General features: G+C 41.5%; 1 protein-coding gene across 3 annotated transcripts in view; it reads left to right on the forward strand.

Annotated features, from left to right (window-relative positions):
* ptprn2 (protein tyrosine phosphatase receptor type N2) overlaps window positions 1-25572 on the forward strand; it is a 284202-nt gene that overhangs the window by 118522 nt on the left and 140108 nt on the right. For all 3 annotated transcript variants that reach the window (XM_014180659.3, XM_014180660.3, XM_014180658.3), the window contains exon 10: window positions 8624-8703. In XM_014180659.3, coding sequence (XP_014036134.1) covers window positions 8624-8703 — 80 coding nt within the window. The remainder of the gene's footprint in view (window positions 1-8623; window positions 8704-25572) is intronic.

The following is a 25572-nucleotide window of genomic DNA, read 5'->3' on the forward strand; positions in this document are numbered from 1 at the left end:
GATTGATTTGCACTTTCCGCACCAAAGTACGTTCATCTCTAGGAGACAGAATGCGTCTCCTTCCTGAGCGGTATGGTGGCTGCGTGGTCCCAAGGTGTTTATACTTGCGTACTATTGTTTGTACAGATGAACGTGGTACCTTCAGGCGTTTGGAAATTGCTCCCAAGGATGAACCAGACTTGTGGTGGTCTACAATTTTTTTCTGAGGTCTTGGCTGATTTCTTTTGAATTTCCCATGATGTCAAGCAAAGAGGCACCTCCAATTGACTCAGATTATGTCAATTAGCCCATCAGAAGCTTCTGAAGCCATGACATCATTTTCTGGAATTTTCCAAGCTGTTTAAAGGCTCAGTCAAATTAGTGTATAAACTTCTGACCCACTGGAATTGTGATACAGTGAATTATAAGTGAAATAATTTGTCTGTAAACAATTGTTGGAAAAATTACTTGTGTCATGCACAAAGTAGATGTCCTAACCGACTTGCCAAAACTATAGTTTGTTAACAAGAATTTTGTGGAGAGGTTGAAAAACGAGTTTTAATGACTCCAACCTAAGTGTATATAAACTTCTGATTTCAACTGTATGCCAGTTCCTTTCAGCCAATATGTATTTTTAATGTATGGCAGGCAAACAAGTTCCCTACCTTCTCCCTTTTCCACTTGCCTCCTCCATTTTTGTGGTAGTGCTGCAATCAATTGATTGTAAATTTGAATTGAGCAGATATTCCCATATATTTTCGATAACTGCATATGTGACATAACTCCTCTGTTTCTATTCATAATGTATTAATAAATATAATACACTTTTTTTATCCATAAAGAATGTTTTTTTTTAATTAATCAGTATATTTGAATTTAACCATAACATTTGTTGTAATATTTGTTCTATCTTTTCTGGAGGATAAAACTGAAATTGTAACCAGCTTTGTTTGTATGGCTTGTTTAGGAAAGGGCGATACTTTAAACAAAATGTCATTGTCAATTAGTCGGAACTGAGAAGTTGTAATCTGTAAGAAGGCAAAAAGGCCATTTTTGAGCAAAGGATGACCCTTTGTTAATAATCTACTGGAGAACCATTTTGGGTTTAAGTATAACTTATGTATGAGTGAAGCTTTTAGTGAGAGGTTTAAAGCTTTAATATTTAATAATTTTAGTCCCCCAAACTCATATTCATTCTATAAATAGGTACATTTAATTTTGTCTGGCATAGCATTCCAAATAAAATGAAATATTTTTTGCTCGTATGATTTAAAAAAAACGAGTCATCTGGAGTAGGCAGTGCCATTAGTAAGTAAGTAAACTGTGATAGGACCAAAGAATTATTCAATGTGATTTTTCCATGAATAGACAAGTATTTACCTCTCCATGGTTGCAAAATCTTATCTATTTTTTCTAACCTTCTATTGAAATTAATTGTGGTAAGTTAATTTATATTTTTTGAGATGTGAATACCAAGTACATTGAGGGAAAAAGTATTTGATCCCCTGCTGATTTTGTACGTTTGCCCACTGACAAAGAAATGATCAGTCTATACTTTTAATGGTAGGTTTATTTGAACAGTGAGAGACAGAATAACAATACAAAAATCCAGAAAAATGCATGTCAAAAATGTAATAAATTGATTTGCCTTTTAATGAGGGAAATATGTATTTGACCCCTCTGCAAAACATGACTTAGTACTTGGTGGCAAAACCCTTGTTGGCAATCACAGAGGTAAGACGTTTCTTGTAGTTGGCCACCAGGTTTGCACACATCTCAGGAGGGATTTTGTCCCACTCCTCTTTGCAGATCTTCTCCAAGTCATTAAGGTTTTGAGGCTGACGTTTGGCAACTCGAACCTTCAGCTCCCTCCACAGATTTTCTATGGGATAAAGGTCTGGAGACTGGCTAGGCCACTCCAGGACCTTGATGTGCTTCTTCTTGAGCCACTCCTTTGTTGCCTTGGCCATGTGTTTTGGGTCATTGTCATGCTGGAATACCCATCCACGACCCATTTTCAATGCCCTGGCTGAGGGAAGGAAGTTCTCACCCAAGATTTGACGGTACATGGCCCCGTCCATTGTCCCTTTGATGCGGTGACGTTGTCCTATCCCCTTAGCAGAAAAACACCCCAAAGCATAATGTTTCCACCTCCATGTTTGACGGTGGGGATGGTGTTCTTGGGGTCATAGGCAGCATTCCTCCTCCTCCAAACATGGCGAGTTGAGTTGATGCCAAAGAGCTCCATTTTGGTCTCATCTGACCACAACACCTTCACCCAGTTGTCCTCTGAATCATTCAGATGTTCATTGGCAAACTTCAGACGGGCATGTATATCTGCTTTCTTGAGCAGGGGGACCTTGCGGGCGCTGCAGGATTTCAGTCCTTCACGGCGTAGTGTGTTACCAATTGTTTTCTTGGTGACTATGGTCCCAGCTGCCTTGAGATCATTGACAAGATCCTCCTGTGTAGTTTTGGGCTGATTCCTCACCGTTCTCATGATCATTGCAACTCCACGAGGTGAGATCTTGCATGGAGCCCCAGGCCGAGGGAGATTGACAGTTCTTTTGTGTTTCTTCCATTTGCGAATAATCGCACCAACTGTTGTCACCTTCTCACCAAGCTGCTTGGCGATGGTCTTGTAGCCCATTCCAGCCGTGTGTAGGTCTACAATCTTGTCCCTGACATCCTTGGAGAGCTCTTTGGTCTTGGCCATGGTGGAGAGTTTGGAATCTGATTGATTGATTGCTTCTGTGGACAGGTGTCTTTTATACAGGTAACAAACTGAGATTAGAAGTACTCCCTTTAAGAGTGTGCTCCTAAGTTTCCTGTATGAAAGACACCTGGGAGCCAGAAGTCTTTCTGATTGAGAGGGGGTCAAATACTTATTTCCCTCATTAAAATGCAAATCAATTTATAACATTTTTGACATGCGTTTTTCTGGATTTTTTTGTTGTTATTCTGTCTCTCACTGTTCAAATAAACCTACCTTAAAATTATAGACTGATCATTTCTTTGTCAGTGGGCAAACATACAAAATCAGCAGGGGATCAAATACCTTTTTCCCTCACTGTAGATAATATTAATAGAAATAATAACAGCATAATCTTATAAATGCCTGCTCATATTTAGAAAGTCCTAGCAAGGCTATAAGCATGTCAGCCCACCCTGCTCAGTTCATTGGATTCAATTCGATTTTAAATATTTTTTTTAATGAAGAGAAAACAACTTAAATATATCGCAAGACCATTCCTTTTTTATGTCCATTACATGCAAGACATATTTCATGTAGTCCTCATTATATCCTTGTAAGGGGTGTGTAACTGGTGGCAGCGAAGTCAGACGCAGGAGAGCAGAACTGGGTAATAACCGGAGCATATATATATATATATATATATATATATATATACATACATACATACATACAACCACCGGCATCCAGAATAATAAAGAATGAGTACATAACCCATCGCGCACCAGACGACAATGTGCACAAGCACTTACAACAAACAATACCACACAAAGACATGAGGGGGACAGAAGGTTAAATACACAACACGTAATGAGGGAATGAAAACCAGGTGTGTGGGAAAACAAGACAAAACAAATGGAAAATGAAAAATGGATCGGCGATGGCTAGAAGACCGGTGACGTCGACCGCCGAACACCTCGCGAACAAGGAGAGGAACTGACTTCGGTAGAAGTCTTGACAATCCTGTTGTATTTCGACAAAAAAAGGAAGAAGGAAAAAGGAACATAGATTCTAACAGCCGCTAATGACGGCAAGTAAAAATGTGTCTAGGCATCACATTATATCCTGTTTATATACACTGCTCCAAAAAATAAAGGGAACACTAAAATAACACATCCTAGATCTGAATGAATGAAATCATCTTATTAAATACTTTTTTCTTTACATAGTTGAATGTGCTGACAAAATCACACAAAAATAATCAATGGAAATCCAATTTATCAACCCATGGAGGTCTAGATTTGTCACAGTATCCACAGAAAATGGTGCCCCTCCTCGGCCGGGCGGCGCTCGCCGGTCGTCGTCGCCGGTCTACTAGCTGCCGCCGATCTGTGTTTCTGTGTTCATTGTGTTTTGTCTGTCTAGGTCCGCACCTGTTGTCATTTCTGTCATTAGTGGGGGGGTATTTAGTTTGTTCCTTTGGGGTTGTGTGTTGTGCGGGATTGTTTGTTTGTCAGCGGGTTTACGCTGTGGCCGTTTCTTCTCTATCGTTTTTATATTGGAGGATTTATTTTCTCGCCGGGCTGCGCCCCGTGCCTGATTTTCCCTTTGTGGATTACCTGTTTCCCTTTTGGGTATTGTGCACTCCCAGTGCCTTTTGATCACCTAGTGTGTGGGTGTGAATAAACTTCGAGCTACTGGACGATATCTCCTGCATTTGACTCTACTCCTTCCTCCTGCCCTAAGTACCCGTGACAGGATTTGGAGTCACACTCAAAATTAAAGTGGAAAACCACACTACAGGCTGATCCAACTTTGATGTAATGTCCTTAAAACAAGTCAAAATGAGGCTCAGTAGTGTGTATGACCTCCCTACAACGCCTGGGCATGCTCCTGATGAGGTGGCCGATGGTCTCCTGAGGGATCTCCTCCCAGACCTGGACTAAAGCATCCGCCAACTCCTGGACAGTCTGTGGTGCAACGTGGCGTTGGTGGATGGAGCGAGACATGATGTCCCAGATGTGCTAAATTGGATTCAGGTCTGGGGAACGGGCGAGCCAGTCCATAGCATCAATGCCTTCCTCTTGCAGGAACTGCTGACACACTCCAGCCACATGAGGTCTAGCATTGTCTTGCATTAGGAGGAACCCAGGGCCAACCGCACCAGCATATGGTCTCACAAGGGGTCTGAGGATCTCATCTCGGTACCTAATGGCAGTCAGGCTACCTCTGGCGAGCTCATGGAGGGCTGTGCGGCCCCCCAAAGAAATGCCACCCTACACCATGACTGACCCACCGCCAAACCGGTCATGCTGGAGGATGTTGCAGGCAGCAGAACGTTCTCCACGGCGTCTCCAGACTCTGTCACTTCTGTCACATGTGCTCAGTGTGAACCTGCTTCATCTGTGAAGAGCACAGGGCGCCAGTGGCGAATTTGCCAATCTTGGTGTTCTCTGCCAAATGCCAAACGTCCTGCACGGTGTTGGGCTGTAAGCACAACCCCCACCTGTGGACGTCGGGCCCTCATACCACCCTCATGGAGTCTGTTTCTGACCGTTTGAGCAGACACATGCACATTTGTGGCCTGCTGGAGGTCATTTTGCAGGGCTCTGGCAGTGCTCCTCCTGCTCCTCCTTGCACAAATGCGGAGGTAGCGGTCCTGCTGCTGGGTTGTTGCCCTCCTACGGCCTCCTCCACGTCTCCTGATGTACTGGCCTGTCTCCTGGTAGCGCCTACATGCTCTGGACACTACGCTGACAGACACAGCAAACCTTCTTGCCACAGCTCGCATTGATATGCCATCCTGGATGAGCTGCACTACCTGAGCCACTTGTGTGGGTTGTAGACTCCGTCTCATGCTACCACTAGAGTGAAAGCACCGCCAGCATTCAAAAGTGACCAAAACATCAGCCAGGAAGCATAGGAACTGAGAAGTGGTCTGTGGTTACCACCTGCAGAACCACTCCTTTATTGGGGGTGTCTTGCTAATTGCCTACAATTTCCACCTGTTGTCTATTCCATTTGCACAACAGCATGTGAAATTTATTGTCAATCAGTGTTGCTTCCTAAGTGGACAGTTTGATTTCACAGAAGTGTGATTGACTTGGAGTTACATTGTGTTGTTTAAGTGTTCCCTTTATTTTTTTGAGCTGTATATTTATATATATTATCACATTATATAACAGTATTCCTGTTATATCATGCCATGTCCGTGTCAGAGCCGACCGCAAGCCAAACCCTGGTTCTCCTTTATGGGAAGGCATACCCAAGTTCAATTCACAATCGACTCTGACACAGCCACGGCACAACAGCCAAGAACACATGCAGTACTGACAATCCAGAACGAGTAAACCTGTAAAACCAACCCTCTCTCCAACCTACACATTTTGATTTTTATTCCAGGGTCGTTGCTCTATCACCTCGGCTGTTTTACACCTAGGCCTATATCGTTAGGATCAAGAATATAAAAGGTAGCATAAATAGCTTATATAGAAATAGATAATATACCTTTCTCTCGCTTAGAGAAGTGCTTCCATAAGCCAATTATTGTATTAGTTCTACCGTTAAGTTGAATCACTTTATCCCAGTGTTAACCAGCCCACCACACACTAGAGACAACAACCCTGTTGACAATACCTAATGCATCCATATGCCAGTGTGTATCAGAAAAATAATCATCATTTACATTTTTTATATTGAGATGTTTTTATTTTTATGTGAGAGGTAATAACACCAATTATTTTAGGATTGTATAGGCCGATTCCTATAGAGGACCTAGGCAGGTTTTAATTATATAATCCTTTATCCTTGCCCTATAATAAATCTATTCATATTTATTCCTTTTTATCTTAAAAGCTAATCGTTAAGATCCACATCGGCAAACAAGGGCCGCACTATATAACATCTTTTAGGTCATAATATACCCGACCTCTACAATTAGGTCATATTTAAACAAAACAAAAACTACCTTGGTATTTCCAATGTACAATCTTCAAATGAAATACATAAAAAATCGAATGTATCGGGGACTTCTTCAACAGGAGGTAGCTGTCACTCACGGCCACGTTGTAATCTTTGAGTCTTTGGTTGTTTACATATAATTTATCGACCAGGAAGTACATTGTTTATGCGGATTGCCTGCTGCAGTTGTTTGAGAGATGTCCAGTTTGCAGCTGAACCTGCAACATAGAGAAGACCAGCAAGGGGACCCTCAGCATCACGCAGACATGCCCTCGCTGTGAGCATTCTTATAAATGGAACATTTGGTGACATTTGACCTGTTCAAAGGTCAAAACAGTTTAGAGTTTTGTTCCAATTCACCTTCATAACCTAGCCTGGTGGAACCAGCCTGATCACGGCGTTAACCATTCTATTCACTTCACATATCATGATATCTGAAGTGAAATTGAAAGGTGAATGCAGTGATCAGGTTGGTTCCAGTATGCTAATCATAACCACCATTGATAATGTAATCAGTGCTCCGTGTTTTTGATGTGCTCCAGTGTCTTTGATGAGGGGCCAGGAGCTTATCTACGCTGCCATGCCCATCAATGGGGCACTGGCAAAGACCTTACCTCCAGCCTCACCTCTTGCCTGCTCACCAACGGTTGTCGATGGGTTGACCAGAATTAGGTAGGTTTAGTCTCACCTCTTCAAACTTCAACATAGTATATTTTGTTTGTCAAATATCACCTATCCTAACTGCCATTGGTAATAGAACAGTGACTGTGTATGTGTTTACAGACGCATCTATGGAACAAGCACTTGGAGACTTGCAAGATGATGTGATGGAGTCCCGACTGACAGACTGGCTTGACACTGACGTCTCTAAATGGAGAGAGATCTTGCACTCAGCATTAAAATTTTACTTGACACAACTTTTACTTATATTGTCTTTCTCTGTTATTGAATTGAGGGAGAAACCCTGTTTATTCCGCACCAGGATCAACTCCTGTTGAATACGGGACACCACAAAGGAAGGTATGATCACTCTGACATGTTTGTCACCAGGCAATGCCGATAGGCACAGTATCTGTATCAGCTGGGAATGACGATGAAAGTGACCATTGTTATATTAGCAGAACACTGATTCTATGGTATTATGTAAAGGGTTGTTTATTCTACATTGACCTGTTAATACATTTAAAAGTGATCAAAACACTTAGTTTACAATATCTACATAAATTCAGAAATTGAATTCTTCTCATATTACTCTGTAGGCTACTTGACCTATTCAAAGCTTCCTCCGGCATCTCACCATACATTTGCCTGTAGTTATTGAACTCAACCTGCAGGAGGTTTGAATGTTGTGATTGAGTGGGGGGAAACAGCTGCGGGCAAGGTTCTGACAGATGGGTGTGTCTTGGTGGTGACAAGGAAACACCCAAGAAATACACACATCAAACCACACCCCCAAGCCAACTCACCTTTGGCTTCTGTCATGGCCGCCAGCATTTCTTGAGGAGCAAGCCAAAAAACGTGTCCAAATCAGCAGTTCCTCTACTCTATAAGATGTGGCCATCTATTGATTTTATGTTACTAAACGATCAAAGTAGTAATTCTTCAACGAGTCCGTTACCGCGGTTTGTGTTTTGAGCACACACCCCCTAAAAGGTCTGTGCCTGGCCCTGGACAGACGGGTAGCCAGAGATGAAAAGCAAACAAGGTTCTCAGCTGCAATACAGTTCCATGTTTTTGGTGTTTTGTTCAAATTCAAACAAAAAGAGAAAACGACCCCCCCTCCTCCCTTCCATTGTCTCTGTCTGTGTCCGTGTCCGCTATGAAAGGTGCGAGTTGATTTTGAAGCTCGCCGGTCGCTGAAGCTCTCAGGGAGTCGCTCTGTCTTTCTCGACTCTTCTCTATTCCTCTCTTTCTACCTCGGTCTGCGGTTCAATTGAAGGGTATTGAGTTTGGGGTGTAGCTAATTTTGTCTCTTTTTCTTCTGTCTTTCAGAGTGCTGGGTCCAGCTGTAACCTTCAGGGTGGGCACCAACCCTCACAATGTCAGCACTGCAGATGTGGCTCACGTTGCAGGTAGGACCATTCTCACTGTTACACCAACCCATATCCCCCAAGACCCACCCACCATTATCATGACCGATCATCATCATTTATTGAATAATGTGTCCCTGAACAAAGGGTGGGGGTAGGACAAAAAATAATTTGTTCTTAACTGACTTGCCTAGTTAAATAAAGGTAAAATAAAACATACAATTCACACACACACGCATGTACACTGACAGACACACAACACACACACACAATGAGACACACAGGGTTTGTGTGCTGTACCCATGCAGCACACAAATCCACACAGCCAGTAGAAATTATTAGCTACATTTCTTACTCAACACATTTAAATAGAAAGAACCCCATCGTGCCAATGACCTCCATTATACTGGATTTAATTTCCACCACCTACACACCATTTTGTCATGTTCTCTCTGTTTGAGTAAATGAGAGTCTCAGATCCGCCGCACCAGATAGGGTAGATATCACAGTGTCCTTCTAGTCCAGACAAGCCCATGTCTATAAGATTATTAACAGGGTGTAATGACAAATGAGGATCAATTTCACACAGGATAACAAGCAGGACACACTGCTGTTCCTACTGAGGTACATATTCTGCATCCCAAATGGCAGCCTATTCCCTATTTAAAGCCCTACTTTTGACCAGGGCCCATAGGCATAGTATTAGGGCTCTAGTCAGAAGTAGTGCACTATGTAGGGCATAGGGTGCCATTTGGGACATAGAGAGTGACTCTCAGACAAGCTAGTCTTCGTATAGCTAGATGTGGTCTGATAGAAAGGTGTCATGGTGAGAGAGAAAAAAATAAGATTTGATATTTCAGTATGCACCGCTCCTGCACCGCACCACAACGCTGGCATTGTCTGAACTTGGATCAACACGGGAGGGTGTCGCCCTTGCTTCGATTGGAATTGACTTTGAGAAGCAGAGAGCAACAGTCCAACAGTCAATAACACCAGGGTTGGAACAACAACAGGAACAACACTAGCACAAACCTCATGGAGCCTTTTTTTATTGGCTGAAATGTGCTGTTGTTCCATTGAGAGGAATTTGGCACCACTCTCTTCCTGTTGTATTATAGGGTGGTATATGGGGGTTTGTTGCTGTCCTATCCATTTACAGAGATGCTACAACAACAACACTACACTCTTAGAAAAAAAGGTGCTAAGTAGAACCATACAGGCTTCTTCAGTTTGTCCCCATAGCGAAACCCCGTTTGGTGCTAGGTAGAACCCTTTGCAGAGGGTTCTATCTAGAACCCTCTATGTAGGGTTCTTAAAAGAACCCCCTGTATATGGTTCTAGATAAAATCCTCTAAGAAGGGATCTACCAAGAACCATTTCATCCTCTAAATGTTCTTCCTAGAACCATCTATGAAGGGTTCTACTGATAACTCTTTTTATCTTTAGAGGGTTCTTCCTATGAACAGTTCCACCAGCCTTATTAGCCTTTCAAATGTAATTATTTATGACAATACATTACATGTATTGGGTCCCTTTTAGAGGGTCCCTTTTAGAGAACCCTGTCTTTCAAACATAATTCGTAAAAATCCAAATAACTTCACAGATCTTCATTGTAAAGGGTTTAAACACTGTTTCCCATGCTTGTTCAATGAACCATAAACAATTCATGAACATGCATGCATCTGTGGAACGGTCATTAATACACTAACAGCTTACAGATGGTAGGCAATTAAAGTCACAGTTATGAAAACTTAGGACACTAAAGAGGCCTTTCTACGGACTCTGAAAAACACCAAAAGAAAGATGCCCAGGGCCCCTGCTCATCTGTGTGAACATGCCTTAGTCATGCTGCAAGGAGGCATGAAGACTGCAGATGTGGCCAGGGCAATAAATTGCAATGTCTGTACTGTGAGACGCCTAAGACAGCGCTACAGGGAGACAGGACGGACAGCTGATCGTCCTCGCAGTGGCAGACCATGTGGAACAACACCTGCACAGGATCAGTACATCCGAACATCACACCTGCGGGACAGTACAGGATGGCAACAACAACTGCCCGAGTTACACCAGGAACGCACAATCCCTCCATCAGTGCTCAGACTGTCCCCAATAGGCTGAGAGAGGCTGGACTGAGGGCTTGTAGGGCTGTTGTAAGGCAGGTCCTCACGAGAAATCACCAGCAACCATGTCGCCTATAGGCACAAACCCACCGTCGCTGGACCAGACAGGACTGGCAAAAAGTGCTCTTCACTGACGAGTCGCGGTTTTGTCTCACCAGGGGTGATGGTCGGATTCGCATTCATCGTTGAAGGAATGAGCGTTACACCGAGGCCTGTACTCTGGAGCGGGATCGATTTGGAGGTGGGGGGTCCGTCATGGTCTTGGGCGGTGTGTCACAACATCATCGTACTGAACTTTTTGTCATTGCAGGCAATCTCAACGCTGTGCGTTACAGGGAAGACATCGTCCTCCCTCATGTGGTACCCTTCCTGCAGGCTCATCCTGACATGACTCTCCAGCATGGCAATGCCACCAGCCATACTGCTCGTTCTGTGCGTGATTTCCTGCAAGACAGGAATGTCAGTGTTCTGCCATGGCCAGCGAAGAGCCCGGATCTCAATCCCATTGAGCACGTCTGGGACCTGTTGGATCGGAAGGTGAGGGCTAGGGCCATTCCCCCCAGAAATGTCCGGGAACTTGCAGGTGCCTTGGTGGAAGAGTGGGGTAACATCTCACAGCAAGAACTGGCAAATCTGGTGCAGTCCATGAGGGGGAGATGCACTGCAGTACTTAATGCAGCCGGGTGGGCCACACCAGATTACTGACTGTTACTTTTGATTTTGACCCCCCCTTTGTTCAGGGACACATTATTCAATTTCTGTTAGTCACATGTCTGTGGAACTTGTTCAGTTTATGTCTTAGTTGTTGAATCCTGTTATGTTCATACAAATATTTACACATGTTAAGTTTGCTGAAAATAAACACAGTTGACAGTGAGAGGACGTTTATTTTTTTGCTGAGTTTATATGGGCCTAGTTATACCCTAACACAGTGGTGTTATGAATCTCCTGGTTTACAGGCTACATTATGCTGGCTTGCAAGTGAATTGTAATACAGAGTTAGGCTATCGAACAAGTGGAATTTTTAATCACCTGCAACCTGCATTAAGAATGACTGCCAGTGTATGGAAGGTTAAATACTGAGACTACCTCAATCATCTAAACTGGAACAACCATCTCAGCAACAGGTGAAATTAATCCAATTACTAACAGATTAGATTAGTTTAGAAAACTGTATATTATTTATATTTGTGTAGCATAAAATGAATGAACCAATCAATGCAAAAAACACATATTACAGTAAAACACACAATTCAGAAAATATCACTGCAAAAGAGCATGCTGGAAAATAATATATATGGTTGTATGTAGAACCTTTCTTGCCTCCCAAGGAATCCTTCTTGCCTTCCAAAGAATCATCAAAGAGCCCGTTCTTCCAAAAACGGTTCCTATGATATTACTTGTTAGATATTACTGCATGGTCGGAACTAGAAGCACAAGTATTTCGCTACACTTGCATTAACACCTGCTAACCATGTGTATGTGACAAATACATTTGATTTGATTTTGATTTGATTTAAAGGTTCTAGGTAGAACCCTTTGCTTTGCAAAGAACCCTTGTCTTCCAGAAAGGGTTCTTCTGATCAAAATAGTCCTTGGTAGAACCCTATCCCTCCACAAAGACCCCTTTTGGAACCCTTTTTTCTATGAGTGTAGGAAATAGGTAGAAGGGGTTTTGGGGCTTGGGGGGATGTGATGTGATTTGAGACATAAAGATGGCTGGAAGATGATGAAAAGGTGTCTGGAATGGTTGGTGTTACATGGGTTTTGAAGCTGGGTTTGTGCAAGCACCAGAATAACAGTTATTCCATGGTTCTAGTGCTGTGGACCCCTATGGGTACGTCCATTAGTACTAGGTTGAGATACTTTCTTTGTGTGTGTTTCTAGGTGTGTGTGTACGTGCCTGAGTGCTTGTGCCTACATGCCTGTGTGTGTGTGTGTTTCTGTGTGCGTGCTCATGCGTGCGTCTGTCTATGTGGAGTGATTTGAGTGTTGATTAGGCACCGTGGTGGGAGACCTAATGACAGCAGCGAAATGCCAGACCAAATGTTAAGTCAACATTATCAGCAGCCTGACTGCTATTGATGAATTATGAATCCAGCCGACCAGAATACCAATGACTGACCGAGATTTGCCTGTCGGGAGGAATACTTAGATATCCCCCTTACAAGGTTTCAGTTGGGAAATGAATAGGACATGTATACATGTAGATTTACAGGAAATCCGTAGATTTACAGGAAAGCCGTAGATTTACAAGAAATCCATAGATTTACAGAGAAATCTATTACAATGTTTACACATTTACCATAACATACAGTAGTATATAGTTGTGTATAACGATTAATATACGTAGAATTAGAAAAACATTCAGTTTGTATACGGAATGCAAACATAACTATATTATCCTGCATTACTATAAATTGTTTTCCTGAATGTTTTACAACTGTAAAACACTCAAAGATCAAGGACAACTGCGGTACAGTGACCAATGTGATATGATCCTTTTTCATGATTTCAAAGCCATCTCTTGCCGGTACTTCAGAAACAAAATGAAGATTCTCTGGGTTGAATGTGAAACAGAAACTGAATGACACTCTGCCTCCTGGGTAATCCTGGGTTACATTTGACCTCTGTTTGCCAGTGCATGAACAACATGGCCGCCTGATGAACTCGTCACACACACACACCCACACCCACACACACACACACACACACACACACACACACACACACACACACACACACACACACACACACACACACACACACACACACACACACACACACACACACACACACACACACACACACACAGACTCGTCAAACCCTTGGGCTCATTGTGTGTTGAACCAGTCTATATGTGTGTTGACCATTGACTGGTTTCCAGGTTTGTGGAAAATAAATGGAGGAATTGTAAGGTATTTCTTTAGTTTAGCTCTATAGTGTGTATTTTTCTTGAAAAAGCATTCTGTTGACAATAAAGCAATTTTTGTGGAAATGGTCAGAACAAGAACACAATGATTGTGATTGGAGAATAGGCCTGTGTCAATGATAGCTCAATTATAATGGATACATTTTTCCTATGTCTTTGTGAAGATCTTAAACTTGCAACTTGCACCCTATTCATTCAAATACATTTCTCAGTCTACATTTTTAGGACATAATACATTTACATTGAGTAAGGTTTATCAGTACAACGTACACTCGCTATGCAGTCATGATAAAATGTTACATTTAACATGTGAGTGAAGATGTCTGGGAGTTGTTTTGATATGTGTCTACTAGATCTGTTTGTTATGTGGGTCATTTCCACGAAATGGATGCCTTTTGTGCGGAATAATTCCTCATTTCATGAACACCATGTGGCCCCATGCTCTACACCACATGAGGAGTAATGGCCGATGATCACCTGAAACCTCAACCCTGTTAGAGGGCCAACGTCAACTTTATTAGTTTGATATTATATGTGAGTTTATTTGTACAAAGGATATTTGATCAATGAGAAAATGTTGGATTTATCTCAAACATGCTTTTATACAGAACAAAAAATAGAAACACAGCATGCAACAATTTCAACGATTTTACTGAGTTACAGTTCATAGAAGGACATCAGTCAATTGAAATAAATTCATTAGGCCATAATCTATGGATTGCACATGACTGGGCAGGGGTGCAGATATGGGTGGGCCTGGAAGGGCATAGCTCACCCACTTGGGAGCCAGGCCCAGCCAATCCGAATGAGTTTTTCCCCACAAAAGGGCTTTATTACTGACAGAAATACTCCTCCGTTTCATCAGTTGTCTGGGTGGCTGGTCTCAGACGATTCAGCAGGTGATAAAAACGGATGTGAAGGTCCTGGGCTGGCGTGGTTACACGTGGTCTGCGGTTGTGAGGCCCGTTGGATGGCTTATGGTAGAGAAATAAACATTCAATGGAGGACACTCTCCATCAAAACTTGAGACATCTGTGGTATTGTGTTGTGTGACAAAACTGCACATTTTATAGTGGCCTTTTATTGTCCCCAGCACAAGGTGCACCTGTTTAACGATGATGCTGTTTAATCAGCTTCTTGATATGCCACACCTGTCAGGTGGATGGATTATCTTGGCAAAGGATAAATTATCACTAACAGGGATGTAAACAAATTTGTGCATGAAATTTTAGAGAAATAAGATTTTTGTGCGTATGGAAGATTTCTGGGATCTTTTATTTCAGTTCATGAAACATGGGGCCAACACTTTACATTTTGCATTTATATTTTGTTCTGTATAAATATTAGTTAGGCAGTTAAATAAGTGTCCGTAACAGGGTTGGCACACAGTGTGGTACAAGTGCAGATAAAATATTTTTAGTTCATAGGATTGTAATGCCTGAGATGAGAAAAGGTGTTTTTCCGTAGTCTAAAAATATCCTCCATCTAATTGAATGTTGAAAGAAGAGATATTTTAAAGTTAAATATTTTAAATTTCTTAAGTTTCCGTTTCTAAAGGCACCCATTTCGTGGAATGACCCATGTTTCATAGAAAAGCCATAGGGAGAGAAAAGTCCCATTGAAAATCCTTCTTATAGGGAGAGATCCCATTGAAAAGCATGGCGTGCATCCCAAATGGCACCCTATTCCCTATATAGTGCACCACTAGTAGACAGATATCCAAAAAACACCCAGACATCTTCACTCACATGTCAAATGTAAGATGTTAGTAGTGCACTACAAAGGGATTATGGTTCCATTTGGGATGCACATGGACAGTATAAAGAGGAGATTTGATATCTCAATGAAAGCATTGCCATCTTTTGGCTGTGGGTTCTTACTGGTAGAATTAGAAGTGAAAATCATGGTGGGAGGTCTCACTGTATTAGTGAAGGTAGGAGCTACTAGGAGCTCTTGTGTTTTGCTCAACTGGAAAACTGGCGGACAATGACCTGTGCTCACTAAACCCCCGCACAGCTAGAAAACAAAAGAGAAGGCGGCTGCTTTATATATATATATAAAAAAAACTAGGCTAGTGTGTGTGTGTGTGTGTGTGTGTGTGTGTGTGTGTGTGTGTGTGTGTGTGTGTGTGTGTGTGTGTGTGTGTGTGTGTGTGTGTGTGTGTGTGTGTGTGTGAGAATCATTTGCAAGGGAAATTATTTATTCAAGTTTTGATGAAGAGCTGACCAAGCTGTAAAAAAACAATGTTGCAATTTGTCATTAAAGACACTCTTGCTTTTTGCTCCTTCATTCTCTCTCTCTCTCTCTCTCTCATAGAATGAGGTTCTGAATGCGGTGAAAAGCTGTGCGCTTCAGACTGATCTGCAAACATGTAAATCACCTTCACGTGGGAAATTGGTTCTGTCAAAATTTGTTACGCTCACTGCTAACCAACGTTTCTTTAGCCATGAGAAATGTAATCCCCCTCTCATTTTCCCTTCTATGTTTTTTCTTCTGTGTACAGTAACCGGGTAGGTAGAAACATGCATGGGTTGTTTTGTGTTTCCTTAGAGCAATTACTCGATGTGGACCAATATCATTCATACAGTGTTATACACATTTACATGCCTTTCTGAAACATCCCAAAATTCATGTTTTTTCGGGGGGGTTTTAGGGGATTTTTATTGTGAAGAAAACGCCTCCCTTATAGAAAAAACACGATTTTACATGGAACATTTTTCACGTGAGATTTTCACGTGAAATGTCATATGTGAAATCATGTGAAAATGTGTTTTTGGAACACTTCACATGTGGTCACATGTTTTCACATGTGTAGTTTCATGTTATCATATGTTGCTTTACATGTTATTAAATGAACTTCACGTTAGATCACGTGATCACATGAAGTCATTTGAAATGAATGTGTTTTTTTCCTGCGCTGTTAGGAGGCAATTTGTATTATCTTCCATCTTCTTGAACAGATTTATTTCGGCATATCATTAGATATGCAATTATGATGCTAATGTGATATTACTTCATCTTTACAAAACATCTGTCATGCTATCATTAAGAGGAAACATGTCATGCAATTTGAAAGTCTTTTGCACATTTTGGCTGGAGAGACTGCTTCACTGTATTCTATTGGCAAACTTAGTAACAAGACTTCTTCTTGACAATAACATCACGTATGAATATGACAGTCTGTTATTTTCTATAATGTATGTGTTTCTGGTGAAGTAAACAGTACTTGTGCCGAGTCTTCCGACCAGTAACATATCAAAATGCTAGCATTCACCCCCTTATGAAGCTTAGACAGTGATCTGGATACACTGTCCACACTCTGTGGTCAAGGATGGGTGGCTGTTTGGAAGATGTGTTGGATGTGTAGGCTGGTGGGCGGTGGGATGAGGACACCCCTTTGTCTGGGCTGTCACGGCTGGTCGACCCCAGAGGCCCCAGAGGCCAGGCCCAGCAGCGTGCCCGGGCCCCCAGGCCGTGAGAACCACAGTCCTGGTCAAAGAGCTGGGGGCCTCTGGACCGACAGGGGCCAGCAGCCGGGGCCATCTGGAGCAGCCAGGAGCAGAGCCCTGACACACTGCTGTCACCCCTGGGACAGAGAGAGATAGAGGAAGATGGTGAGAAAGAGCTGGGGAGATGCAGCCAAGGGGAAAGGAGATAGATAATAGGAAAAAGAGAGATCTAATTTGAATGTAGAGAGACTGAGACACTGCCTTCCCCTCAGTCAGGGAAATATATCCTCTCCCACACATAAACATAGACTTTCAGAGAAGCAGCAATGGAAACAGGGCAACTGTGTTTTTAGCATAGATATAGAATGTCTGTGGCCTGGGTTGGTGTAGTAGTCTATACCGCTGCTTCTAGAAACACATGTATTATGTACCGCTGCTAGGGCCAAAAATTAACTGTTTGTTCCACGAGCCACTGTGGCAAGTAGATAAAAAAATCTGCTAGCCACTCAGATTTTTTACCAGCCAAAATAATTTGTCACCATAATTTCATAAAACTAATGACCATGCTCTGTAATGTTTCCAAAAGAACTAATGTATTGGTAAGAAGTAATGTGGTATATTGCTTCATTTAATTAGATGTTTTATTTTAACCAAAATATCAGATGAGACAAAATGTTCAGCTGCCCTTTTAAGGGTGGGTGGTTACCATGGTAACGGGGCCACTTGATTCATGTCATGTGTGTCTTTGTGTGTGTGAGATTTGGGATGTGACTAGTATTAGGCGTCTACAGCATCTCTTCGCTATCAGCTGAAGCAGCAGATTCAAACTAACATTGAAAAACAACCCAGATTGTGAAAAAAAACGATGTAAATAGCCAAGAAACACGAGGACAAAGTCTCACTTTGCTGACTTGAGTAAATTAGACCAACTTTTATGCCTGTGCCAGCGCCTCCAAAAATGAATCTTATCAGCGCTTCACTCACATTGCGCAAAACTGTTGCTGCGCAAGGTGGGATGTAGGATTCGTATTTCTCTGTGTGATTAGCAGCTATGAAACAAAACAGCGGAAATATATTTTAAAAAACTGCGAATTCAGCATTTTTCTACAAAAAATTGCAACTCGCACATATGCTCATACTTGACTTTTGACTATTTTTATTCACAAATGCGAATGAAACGCTCGCCCTGTCGAACCCTGCAAGTTGACCACCCGTCAACGTGACTGGGGAAGTAGACATTCTTACCTGCCAATACCTAAATCTACCCATATTTGGCGGGTGGCAGGTATTAATCTTATGCCCTGACCGCTCGCTACAAGTATGGGTTCAAATCCGACCCAATTTCCCCAGTTTAGCAGATTAACGTAGATCACAGATGGAGATAGAATATTTACACTGAGTGTAGACAACATTAGGAACACCTGCTCTTTCCATGACAGACTGACCAGGTGAATCCAGGTGAAAGCTATGATCCCTTATTGAGGTCACCTGTTAAATTCACTTAAATCAGTGCAGATGAAGGGGAGAAGGCAGGTTAAAGAAGGATTTCTAGGCCATGAGACAATTGAGACATGGATTGTTTATATGTGCTATTCAGAGGGTGAATGGGCTAGACAAAATATTTAAGTGCCTTTGAACGGGGTATGGTAGTAGGTGCCAGGCGCACTGGTTTGAGTGTGTCAAGATCTGCAACGCTGCTGGGTTTTTCACGCTCAACGGTTTCCGTGTGTATCAAGAATGGTCCACCAACCAAATTACATCCAGCCAAATTGACACAACTGTGGGAAGCATTGGAGTCATCATGGGCCAGCATCCCTGTGGAATGCTTTCGACACCTTGTAGAGTCCATGCCCCCAACGAATTGAGGCTGTTCTGAGGGCAAAAGGGGGTGCAGCTCAATATTAGGAAGGTGTTCCTAATGTTTTGTACACTCAGTGTATGTGTTCATTGTTTTGGACATCCATGAGGTTTATAACAGCCACACCATAGAACGCTGGTCTCCCTCTTCTCTCCAGCTGAGCAGATTAGCATAGATCACCAATGCAGACAGAACTGACCTTCAGTCCGACAAGCACTTGTCAAAATGCCAGACATAATTACCTGGGCTCTTCACACAGAGTAATGGGGTTTAGCTTCCTGAGTCCCTCTCCCTCACCCAGACACTAACAGTTAAGGCTGGAGAAATGGATGTGTGTGTGTGTATACAGATTGAAGGGAATGTGTTTTGATATGCTTGGAAAAGGTATGTGTGGAGTTTTTAAGCAACGGAAACAAAGAATTTTTGTGAGGTGCATGTTATCGTGTTGACTTTATAGTAGTAACTTGTCTTTATAGCAAGGTATTGTTACCTTACGCTGCTGTGGCAGTCATACAGATGTAGGATCTTAATTTGACCAGTACAGATTTAGGATCTTAATTAGAGCCAGTTTGCTACAGAAGGAAAATAATCCCGCAGCAACCAAAAATGTGAATTAATGGATATTTTCTGTAGTGGTTGGTACATTTTACGTTAGGGCAAATCAAGTCTGACATTTTAAAGTGGAAATTACAAACTTTAGAAGCCTTTTTAAACCTTGAATACACAAATTTGCAAATTATCAACAAAAAAGTGATCAAATTAAGATCCTGCATGTGTATTGTCACAGAAAAATAATCCTGCAGCAACAGGATTTTAACATTTAGTCCATAATGTTGCTTCATCGGTGGTTAGGCTATTAGCTGGCCAAAATTATACTACATGAAAAGTACAATACTGTTAATATAACTGTGTTAGTGGGGGTTTTCAGTGAATTTATGTAAATCACAAAGCTCATCTGTATTTCCTGCGATGCACCAAAATTCTCAGCAACAAAAGAGCATTCAAAACCATTTAATCTGTAGTGAAATGGCACCAATTCCCCCCCCCCCCCCCCCCCCCCATTTATATTGAATTCTGCAAAGAAGTTTTCAATGACTCCATGTCAGTCTGGTTTGTTGACTCTGAAAGATGTTTTACAAACTTTAGTCAAAATTGCAAACTTTAGAAGCCTTTTTAAAACTTAAATACACTACAAGTTTACATTTCCTGCCGTGCAGGAAAATTCTCAGCAACAAAAGAGTGATCAAATTGAGATCCTACATCTGTATATGTCACAGTATGTTAATAAAACCCTCGTAGATGTTTGTCCTGTAGGTTGTCTCAGTCAGACTGTCGGATGACGGATTCCCTGTGTGTTCATGCTTCAACATCTGTATCAATGAGCACAGAGGTTAGAGAGCACTTCTATCTCTCTTTCTCTCTCTCTCTCTGTCGCTGCATTTTTTTTCCTCTCCTCATCATTGACTGCCCTCTCCAGTTGAGTGGCCTCGGTGCGGGGATCAAAGTCTTCCTCGCTCTCCTCTCCGTCAGTGCCCCTGGCAGGATGTGTGTGTAGTCCTCTCTACCATTTCATCGCCACCTGTCAGTCCAGGCGTCGCTCAAAGTCCCTCATGCATCACCTCTTCCAGGAGACACACACACACACGCAGCACCAGCAGTTGACGGTTACTCGATATGACACATTTCACTTCTCCATTTCCCATTCATACATTGTGATTGCCGTAATATCTATCTCATCTTTGTGTACGGTCTCAGGATTGCGTCACAACCAGTTTAGTGCATTGTGTATGTGCTCACATCCATTAGCTGCAAGCTAACAGATGCATGGTTTTGTGAGTCAGAAGAGAAACTTAAAATGTGTGTCCTTTGCCTCGCACTGAGAAAAGGGAGCATTGATTCCCCCCTAACCATAAAGTGTCTTAGAGTAGGAGGGCAGATCTACGATCAGGTCCCTCCCTGTCCATAAAGTCTTATTAATCTTGATCTAATAGGCTTAATGGATCCTCGATCAGCACTCCTACTCTGAGACTCTTTGTGAATACGGGCAATGGGATTTAAATCTATTCTCACATTTAAGGCCACCATGCTAACCTTCATATCCAGTACACTTTAATGACTACATATTGTCTTGCAGTACCTTCAATGTACTCATGGTATATATTAAAGTAGAGAACTGTAAAGACCCTCAGCTGATATTAAAGCCATGTACATTTGGTGTCATCTACCTGGTATCCAGACTGAATTGAGAATCCATTTGATAATAGACTCTACCCATTAGGCACAAACTGGTCAAATAAATGTTGTTTCAGCGTAATTGTCAACGTATTGTGACATGGAATCTATGTGGAAAATACATTTGATTTGAAAAAAGTAATCAACTGTTTTGAGGGTAACATTTTAGCCAAATGGTTATGTCATCATGGTAACCAATTTTTAACATAGACGAATCTTGTATAAAACGTAATATTCACTAGGAGAAAAAAACAATAGTCTGGGCAGCACCTCCTACTGGAGAGTTGACATATCTACAGCTATCCATTCGATCTCCCATCCAGGGTTTTAATCAAGCCCTGCTTAGATATTTGTCACTGACAATTACCAATGTGTTATCGTGAGAAAGATTATTTCGAAATAATATACTGAACAAAAATGTAAACGCAACATGTAAAGTGTTGGTCCCATGTTTCATGAACTGAAATAGAATATTCATAGAAATGTTCCATTCGCTAAGAAAGCTTATTTTGCTCAAATGTGGTGCACGAATTTGTTTACATTCCTGTTAGTGAGCATGTATCCTTTGCCAAGGTAATCCATCCACCTGACAGGTGTAGCATATCAAGAAGCTGATTAAACAGCATGATCATTACACAGGTCCACCTTGTGCTGGGTACTATAAAAGGACACTCTCAAAGATGCAGTTTTGTCACACAACACAATCCCACAGATGTCTCAAGTTTTAAAGAAGCGTGCAATTGCCATGCTGACTGCAGGAATGTCCACCAGAGCTGTTGCCAGATAATTTAATGTTAATTTCTCTACCATAAGCCAGCTCCAACATCATTTTAGAGAATTTGGCAGTACGTCTAACCGGCCGCACAACCGCAGACCACGTGTAACCATGCCAGCCCAGCACCTCCACATTTGGCTTCTTCACCTGCGGGATCGTCTGAGACCAGCCACCCGGACAGCTGATGAAACTGAGGAGTATTTCTGTCTGTAATAAAGCCCTTTTGTGGGGAAAAACTCGTTCAGATTGGCTGGGCCTGGCTCCTCATCGGGTGGGCTTATGCCCTCCCAGGCCCACCCATGTGAAGTAATGTGAAATCCATAGATTATGGCCTAATTAATTTATTTCAACTGAGTGATTTCCTTCTATGAACTGTAACTCAGTAAAATTGTTGAAATTGTTGCATGTTGCGTTTTATATTTTTGTTCAGTATGCATGCACTGTTGCTAACGAAAGGTAGGTTCAACAGAGCTAATGAAATTTAACAATATCAATAATCAATTATGCTATTTAGGCCTATATAGCATTTTGGGACGTCATCAACAGCTATTGTTTAAATTCAGCCCAGGATTCAACTAAAAATAGACATGCAGTGCCTTCAGAAAGTATTAATACCCCTTGACTTATTCCACATTTTGTTTTGTTACAGCCTGAATTCAGAATGGATATTTTTTTTTTCACCCATCTACACACAACCCCAAAATGACAAAGTAAAAACACATTTTTAGAATTTTTTGCAAATGTATTGAAAATGAATTACAGAAATATCTAATTCACATAAGTATTCACTCCCCTGAGTCAATACTTTGTAGAACACCTTTGGCAGTGATAACAGCTGTGAGTCTTTCTGGGTAAGTCTGTAAGATCATTCTACACCTGAATTGTGCAACATTTTTCCATTATTATTTTCAGAATTCTTCAAGATCTGTCAAATTGGTTGTTGATCATTGCTAGACAACAATTTTCAGGTCTTGCCACAGATTTTCAAGTATTTTTAAGTAAAAATGTAATTTTGCCACTCAGGAATGTTTACTGTCTTCTTGGTAAGTAACTCCAGTCTAGATTTGACCTTGTGTTTTAGGTTATTGTCCTGCTGAAAGGTGAATTCATCTCCCAGTGTTTGGTGGAAAGCAGACTGAAACATTTCTTCCTCTAGGATTTTGCCTGTGGTTAGCACCATTCCCTGTTTAGCTCTTGAGTCCTTAACAATTACAAGCATACCCATAACATGATGCAGCCACCACTATGCTTTAAAATATGGAGAGTGGTACTCAGTAATGTGTTGCATTGGATTTGCCCCAAACATGACTTTGTATTCAGGACAAAAAGTGAATTGCTTTGCCACATTTTTTTGCAGTATTACTTCAGTACCTTATTGCAAACAGGATGCATGTTTTGGAATATTTTTATTCTGTACAGGCTTCCTTATTTTCAATCTGTCAATTAGAGAAACTACAATGTTGTTGATCCCTCTTCAGTTTTCTCCTATCACAGCCATTACACTCTGTAACTGTTTTAAAGTCACCATCGGCCTCATGGTGAAATCCCTGAGCGGTTTCCTACCTCTCCAGCAACTGAGTTAGGAAGGACGCCTGTGTCTTTGTAGTAACTGTAGGTATTGATACACCATCCAAAGTGTAATTAATAACTTCACCATGCTCAAAGGAATATTCAATGTCTGCTTTCTTATTTCTACCCATCTACCAATATGTGCCCTTCTTTGCGTGGCATTGGAAAACCTCTCTTTGTGGTTGAATCTGTGTTTGAAATTCACTGCTCGACTGAGGGACCTTACAGATAATTGTATGTGTGGTGTACAAAGATGAGGTAGTCATTCAAAAATAATGTTAAACTATTATTGCACACAGAGTGAGTCCATGTAACTTATTACGTGACTTATTAAGCACATTTTTACTCCTGAACTTATTTAGGTTTGCCATGACAAAAGGGTTGAATAATAATTGATCACAACATTTCAGCACTTCATTAGTAATTTATTTGTAAAAAAAATATTCCACTTTGACATGATGGGGTATTGTGACCCAAAAAATCTGAATTTAATCAATTTTAAATTTAGGCTGTAAAACAAAAAGTTAAGAGGTGTGAATATTTTCTGAAGACATTGTATAGGCCTAGGGTTTCAACCTTTGGTTGATTTCAAATGGAATCTACGAGTTAATAATAAATATGTTGAATTCACTTCTTCATCTCAACCAAAAATAAAAGTTATAGAATAGGATTAAATCTAATCAAACTGTATTTAAAGTGGGGATTGGAACCGGTTCAGGGAACAGAACCAAAAACAGGAAAATAACTAAATATTTAGAGGAACAGAATCAGAAACCGAAACAGAACCATTATTTAAAAAATAGGAGATCCGGTATTTTTCTTTTATGTTCCGGGCATTTTTTTTTGTCCCACAAAAAAAAACGCACCAAGGCGAAAGCCCTCACTCTGTCACTCAGAAACTTATTCCAGTGTTTGCCTGCCAGATGAAAATCTTTGCCAGTGTGTGTTCGAGTGTAGACAATGTTCCACTCCCCCGCTAAAGCATAGGCTACTGTAGCCTAATGACTTTGCAAGCACGATTCAGAAATTAAGGAGAGATTTTTTTAATTAGAGAAGAATGGATTCACTTTTTTATGCTAGTTACGGATACTATAGTTATCACGTTTCACATTGGATTTATTAACTACAAAAATGTAAGACATGTTTTTTTTTAATCTGGTGCCGGTCTGCACACACAAGCTTTTTAGCTAGCTAGATCTGGTCTAACTCTCGGAAGTTAAAAAACATTAAAAGTTTCTTGATAGAAGCCACTGCTCAGTAGGTATAATTCTGTGGGCCTAATTCAGATAATGCATGTCATAACAAGATGCCCAGCACTTCAAGTCAGGCCTCCTCCTCCACCCTCTCTCGCTCTCTCCCCACCTGCAAAATTTCAGTCGCATCTCAGCACCCTACACTTGGTTGTCCATCGCGCACATACAGTGGGGGAAAAAAGTATTTGATCCCCTGCTGATTTTGTACGTTTGCCCACTGACAAAGAAAGGATCAGTCTATAATTTTAATGGTAGGTTTATTTGAACAGTGAGAGACAGAATAACAACAACAAAATCCAGAAAAATGCATGTCAAAAATGTTATAAATTGATTTGCCTTTTAATGAGGGAAATAAGTATTTGACCCCCTCTCATTCAGAAAGATTTCTGGCTCCCAGGTGTCTTTTATACAGGTAACGAGCTGAGATTAGGAGCACACTCTTAAAGGGAGTGCTCCTAACCGCAGCTTGTTACCTGTAAAAAAGACACCTGTCCACAGAAGCAATCAATCAATCAGATTCCAAACTCTCCACCATGGCCAAGACCAAAGAGCTCTCCAAGGATGTCAGGGACAAGATTGTAGACCTACACAAGGCTGGAATGGGCTACAAGACCATCGCCAAGCTGCTTGGTGAGAAGGTGACAACATTTGGTGCGATTTTTCGCAAATGGAAGTCACACAAAAGAACTGTCAATATCCCTCGGCCTGGGGCTCTATCCAAGA

This window comes from Salmo salar, chromosome 29 (assembly GCF_965601325.2).
Source record: "Salmo salar chromosome 29, fSalSal1, whole genome shotgun sequence".
Classification (NCBI taxonomy): domain Eukaryota; kingdom Metazoa; phylum Chordata; class Actinopteri; order Salmoniformes; family Salmonidae; genus Salmo; species Salmo salar.